The sequence below is a fragment of the Lissotriton vulgaris genome, chromosome 5, assembly GCF_964263255.1.
Source record: "Lissotriton vulgaris chromosome 5, aLisVul1.2, whole genome shotgun sequence".
Taxonomy (NCBI): Eukaryota; Metazoa; Chordata; class Amphibia; order Caudata; family Salamandridae; genus Lissotriton; species Lissotriton vulgaris.
In genome coordinates this window covers 1,312,985,665-1,312,992,373 of record NC_141693.1, presented here as the reverse complement: position 1 = coordinate 1,312,992,373, position 6,709 = coordinate 1,312,985,665, and the positions used below count along the sequence as shown (strand labels likewise).

Here is a 6,709-nt window from a genome sequence, read left to right as displayed (position 1 = left end):
CAGACTAGAAGGACATTGTGTGATTCTAATCACCTTTAGGAGTGAAAACACAAATAGAATCTCTTGAACTTGAAGCTGAGCACAGCTCCATGGTATGGCTACTTGAGGTGACAATCTCAATCTCATGATTAATAAAGATTTTAATTCATGACACCCCAACATCGTACACTGGAATACTTTTGTCTTCATATATCAGTGTACTCCAGCTGCTAATTGATGTTCCCTCTAGTCTTATATAGAATACAACATGGAAGAGAGTGCACAGTCAATACACAAAAAATAGTTTCCAACCCGCAAGAGCAACAAGATTAAAGGTGTTTTTATTTTTAAAAAAACATATCTAATCAAGGCCATAGTTCAAAACAAATGCCTTTCATTGTTGCAAAAAAAATTGGAAAATGCATCAACTTGAATAAAAAAAAAAAAACTAAAACATCAGGACAATGTAAAATAAACACCTGTTTAAAAAACTGTTGGGGCAAGATGTAGGAAGAGCTGGCAAGATGTAGGTGGCTTCCACCAACTCCACTCTGTGGCAATTCACTTCAAAGACGCAAGAGCAGTTGTACAGATGAGGGGGCAAGACTTGCCATCATACATCAGTTCCACAGCTCTCCGAGAAGTTCTTAACTGTGACAAACTCTCCTGTCAAGAAGTAATCTTGCAGCGATTACAGCAAACGAAAACAGAAATGAGATGGAACTTTGTCTGTGACTATCTGTCGGGCCTGGCCATTCCGGGTCTGGCTTGAAGCATCATAGGCCGTGAAGGAGGACGCATCATATGAGGGCCTGGTATCATCTGCATGTGCCCTCCCATTGGCGGCCGCATTCCTGGTCCTAAGTGAGAAAGAGAACACAAAATTAGTATGACTTACATGCAATGTGCAGAATAAGAAATATTCTGGTATCCAGTAGTCATCTGAGAGCACCAGAACTGGGAGTGAATTGCAACCCTGATTACTTTAAAGGCAGACTAGCTTTAGAGAAAATGCGGATTATAATCAAAATGTCACGTAACTCCAGAAAGACTCCTTATAGACAATGGAGCCAATCGCTCATCTAAGTGATTGTAACAGGAGGTGAGACAAAAGAAAACCTTCACAGAAAGCCGAATCACACTAAAACACAGGCTAAAATAACTGGTAATATATGGACAAACTATATTTACCCTGGCTTAAAGTTCACAATGTTAGTAGCTGGGCTGCTCCTGACCCAGCAACAGTTCATAGCGGTTGAATAAAGTAAGTTATTTGATGTGATTAATTATTAAAAGTACCAGGATCACAAGAGGTGCTGACATTCTATGTCAGTCACAAATATATATATATATATTTAAGGAGCTTTGTCAGTTGTCAATTGAGAGAGGGTAGCTGTTCTATGGTCTGAAGTATTAGACCGTGAACTAATTCTGTGCAGAGTTCTAAAGGTTCATTGAAATATTTAGGAAAGACTTTAGTTCAGACAATCCTAAAAATAGAAGGATGCTGGTAAAATGAAAGGTGGTTGATGCCACTATTCTGTATGGCTCCTGTCGAGAGCCTCTATTGTTTATTCCAGTTTCTAAATCTCAAAACCCACTGCTATTTTATTTATTTATTTAAAAGGTTTTATATGGCGCTGGCAAGACCCGGAGGAATCAGAGCGCTTTACATGGGTAGCAGACAAATTGCAGGTTACAGCTTTACAAAGGTTACCCAGTTATTAGAGCATGGTAATTTTAGTTACAAGTAACGTTTAGACAAACAAAAAGGAACATATAGGTATGGAAAAAAGCTGGCAAGAGGAGATATTCTGGGTAAAGAGGGGGGGGGGGGGTAAGAGCAGGGGAAGTAGACAGAGTGGAAGAATGTAAGAGGAGGGGAGGATTAAAGACACAGCAAGGCAAGAGGAGGGGGAGGGTGACGGGGACACAAACCGGTAGGCGAGTCAAAGCTGCACACAAAGTCCAGTAAGCTGTGAACCATGGGGGAGTAGTATAATTTCCCCATCTCTGTTGCGAGAGGCTCCCTAAGCGCAGTGGACTGTCTCAGAGGGGTCTCTGAGACTCCAAGGCCTACTTTACTGGATCCTGCCCCAAAAAGGGGAGAGAGAGTGCTTTGGCAAGGGGTGCCATACAATACCTCAATTGTGAGTGGCTCCCTTGGCGCTGTGGACTCTCTCAGCGGGTATGTTGAGACTCCAGCGTATATATCTTGGATCTTTCCCCAAAAAGGGGAGAAGGAGTGCTTAGACATAGCAACAGTTGATAACAAAACCAGTTACCCACGGCTATGTCAACGGCCTTCCTAAGAGCATGTCAGTGTAGCTCTGCTTGCCTGCGTTAACTGAAAGCACATCTGAAGGAGGGGGAGGGAAGCACTGAATGTGGAAAGGGCTGGTCAAGGTTTTTTTTATTTACTTTTGGGACAGGGGTACATAACAGAGGTTTTGTTATGTATGGTTTCCCCTACTGCCACCACATAGCAGCAAAAGCAGGGGCAGGTGATTGAAGGGACATACATATAGACAGCTCAAGCATTGCTTTTGTGGTCTATTTCAGGTCACTCTGAACCCTTCGGTGAAATACATCCCTGTATTTCACTTATAGCCATCTATAATACTATGCGTTATGCATGGCTTCCATAGGAAGCCTGTATTGTTTACACCAGATTCTAAATATGGTAATTTCACTGCTATAACCTAACAGTTTACAACAAAAGAGGTTATCCCCTGTCGCTATGTCATAATGGCTTTCCAGGCTGTGTTGCCAGGCCTCTCTGAGAGCCTGTCCGTGCAGTACTGATTGTCTGCTTTCCCCGAAAGCAGAAACTCATCTCCAGGAAGGGGGAAAGGAGGTGGGGATTGACCTAGGAAAGCAGATAAGCATATTTTTTTTCTTCACATCTGGACTGTGAGCAGAAGCCAGATTATGTATGGCTCCTCCCCTACTTCTCTGCCTTGCTAGAAGTCTGAGGCAGGAAAAGATGATTTTGGGGGCTATACATAAAGTTATACATGGGTAAAAAAGGAATTATGGAAGATGTTTTTCACCTAGGGTTTCGAGTGAAAACAGAAAACCCAGGATTTCCTTTTGTTGCCTAGTTGACAGAACCTTTTGGTGAAAAACCTCGCCGTAAAAACCGTTACCCATTTATGATTCTATATTTCATAAACCATGTACAGTAAAGGCTAATCTGAAAACAAAGCACCCTCATTTTGAAGCAGCTTTCCCTTTTCAAATGATTAAATAAGATTTTTTTTTTAAACATTGTTTAATTCCTTGTAGAACTATTTTATAAAATGTGATCATGACTTACCAGGTCCGACCTGCATCATCCCATGCGGCGGCGGCCCCATCATTGGCATCATTGGAGGACCTGCCATAGGGGGTGCTGGCATCATTCCAGGCCGTGGAGGACCACCTGGCAAAACAAAATAGCAGTATAAATACAAGAATTCAAACAGCTAGGCTTGTATTGCTGGAAAAAGTCTTGGTAAGAGAAGAACTAGTGCATTCCAATTTGCTTAGGACTACAGAGCCACATTTTTACTATCCAAGAAAGAAGTGCAATGCCAAAAGGCTGTACTGGAGAGTAAGACTGAGTGCCACAGATTCAGAGAGAATCGACAATCAGTCGGCAAGAACACTTAAATATGAATTTCAATTACTTATACAATTTTTGGCAGACACTTCCCCTGAACCTCAGGCCCAAAATAGAACTACAATCACATCAGAAAAATCTGCATGAATTCACATTTACAAGTCTCTTTAAAACATATTATTGGTGGAGTAAGTAATATGGCGAGAAGAACATAACCAAACCTGGAAACTCTCGAAGATTTGGTGGTGGTGGTATAATACTTCCTGCTGGGGGAGGAGCGGCGAAGGGAGTAGGTGGGATCTTTCCTTGTTGAAAGGCAGCGGCTGAAGATGGAGAAAACAAAGAAAGTAAGATATCAGTGCACAGAAAAGTAAACAGAATCCTGAACTGAAGCCAGTACAAGCTTGATCACCTGAGTTATCGCTAATAATACACATCCCAACTACAGAACTACTTGGTAGCATATTTTACTCAACAAAAACTGACTTTTTTGTTAACTGAACCACAATGATTTAAATGCATTGAGCACACCAGTCAGTCATGATCTCCTCTACCTCCTTCCAACTAGCTGTCCTCCCAAGTCCCTGTAGTTAATTCTGTCAAAGCATGCTTTTGATGCCTACTTTTAAGAAATACAAATCATATCACTTTTAAGGTAGAGCCTACAAGCCAGAGCAGCACGTGCACTGTCTGTTGAGACATCGTGGGCATACCAAAAACATACAGGAGACTTGAACCTGCCCATTGCTTACAATTGGTTGGCTATTCGGTCACTCATTTCCCTACTTCTTATTCGTGTCCCAGCTGGTCAACCCTGTGTTTGATCCTACAATGGAGCATAGCTTGTAACATCGCTTGATTTGCTTGCATCTGTGTTACCTCTGCTTGCTTTTCAAGCACTACTTTTTTCTTTTGAAGAGCGATCCATGGGAGTGGATGTGTTTTCCAGCAATTTCCGCTGTGCAGTTCCCTCACCCTGAGTGCTACCCCACGCCATGCCTTCTTGATGTGCTTACCTGTGTGTACTCCCTGATGCTTACTCCCAAAACCACTCCACGCTGATCTCTCGTCCGTTGCCTCTGATCCCACCCCACCTTACCCCTTTGGGTTGCCTTCTCTCATCTGCATCCTTTGTCCCCAAGGTGAGAACTATTTGCCTGCCAATATTTGTTCCAATACAAACATGAGGACCAATCAAAGTCCAACAGACTAATATAGTATTTTGCCCTTTAACACTTCACTGTATACAGAATCATGTAGGGGGTAGGAAAATCCAATGTTCCAGTTTTAAAGCAGGGAATATTGCAACGTGTGCAATGAAGTCCTTGAACTTGGTATGTAATGCTTGAAACAAAATCAGAACAGCAACTATGGATATCTCGAATACTGGACTCTCCGCTTCTCTCCCTAAAACCCAAATATAAAGATAGTCTAGTGCTACAGAGGAACTGGTTCCAAATGCCAAGTAAGAGAAATAAACTAAAGAAATATGCAAAGCAATCCAAATTGGACATGTATGAAATTCCACAGATGGGGCCAGGCTCTGCATGAATACACTTTAAAGGAGCTGCTTCCATAACTGGAGAGCAAACTGTGAAGGAAAAAAGGTCTGTGTGCTCTTATTGGTCTTCAGATGTTTTTTAGCGGAATCATTCTTATGAAATAGTCCTGTAGCTCTTAAAAACAGCAAAAAAACTTACCGGAGGCCAATCAAGTAAGGGGTGGTACCGCAGAAAAAGCATTCACTACACTTAACATCCTGTAGGATGCAAGTTCTAAATCCTGTAAGCCCACTCATATGTCAAGAATTAAGGGGACACGATGATGTTGTGAAATGCCGATAACTGCCTAATGCAGTTCAACAATATAGTTATTTGCAGTAGAAATCAATTTTTAAGATAATTAAAATACAACTTCCTTCAGGTCAACTATGTGGTTTTACTTCATTGTTCGAGTCTGAAATTAAAGTTAAATAATAGTAAACTCTCTCCCGGATGAACAATACACTTTTTGTTCGAATGAGAGGTCAGCTAGCAAAAGAACAGCTTAATGATTTGCAAACGTAGGGAGAGGTGGAATAGCATGATGTGGCCAGGCTTGGATATACTAAATCTAATAGAATGCTTCTATTTATCAGCAAGAGATTTTGAAAACTGGAATAGAGCAACGCTAAACTCTCCTTGCAGAGAAGCAGTTTGAGGGAGAGACATCCTGAGGTGCAAAGGTTTCACAGGTAGACCACCTAGTGGATATATGATGAGTATTTATGGAGCACAAACTCACTCAAACAAGAGCATCCTGGTGTTATGCGAAGCTATTGCATGTTCCAGAGAAAAGGCTAAAAGAGTTAAATTAAACTACAATGTGAGTCTACAGCTCTGAAGTTTTAAGTTCATTTTTGAAAGTTGTTTCAGATCCAATGGAGTGTACATTGCTAGGAAGAAGGTTCCATGCTTTGGAGCATAAAACTGCAAATGAATTTCCACCTTGAGATGCCCATTTGTCTTTTAGTTCTCCAAGACGAAACACTATGTTTACGACAAGCTGTACCACGGAATGCAACAAAAACACCCTCCAGTTTCGGACATGTGATGGTGGAAAGGTCTGCAAGTGTTTGATTCCTCAAAGTTCTTAAAAATTTTGTATAAAAAAAAAGTCGGAGGGTAAATTGCTTTCTGCAGTGGTAAGATTACATTTAAAAAGCCAGAATCTTGACGCATGAAGCACAGTTGAGGGCCTCCCTACACTGCAGATTCCCATCTGGGTCGCAAAGGGATATGGAGCCTTCGCCTTCCAGTATTTAGATATCACTGTCAATTGAACAGAATTTGTTTGGAGAGTTAGGTTAAGATAACCACAGATTAATTCCACTAAAATGTTAAGTCCCGGTATACTACGTGTCTTTAGGGATAGTCTCAATGTGCACTCTCCTTTAATCGTGAACCCGGTTTACTATTTACCCCCGCCCCCCCCCCCCCCCCCCTTCCCCCCCACACACACACACACACACACACTTTACAAAGGATGTCACAGTTGTACAGAAGATTCTTGCTTTAGGGCATCGTAGGTACACAGTAATTCTCTGGGGCACCTACCCTATGTTTGGCCCTATCAAGGCACCAAAGC

The 6,709-nt window shown here is 41.7% G+C and overlaps 1 protein-coding gene across 1 annotated transcript in view; it reads right to left on the bottom strand.

The window, feature by feature from the left end:
* Nucleotides 1-303: 303 nt before the first annotated feature.
* SNRPC (small nuclear ribonucleoprotein polypeptide C) overlaps nt 304-6,709 on the bottom strand; it is a 29,673-nt gene continuing 23,267 nt past the window's right edge. The window contains exons 4-6 of the mRNA XM_086923212.1: nt 3,805-3,906; nt 3,299-3,403; nt 304-839 (exon numbers count right to left, since the gene is read on the bottom strand). Of these exons, the coding sequence (XP_086779338.1) occupies nt 715-839; nt 3,299-3,403; nt 3,805-3,906 (332 nt within the window). The 3' untranslated portion in view covers nt 304-714. The remainder of the gene's footprint in view (nt 840-3,298; nt 3,404-3,804; nt 3,907-6,709) is intronic.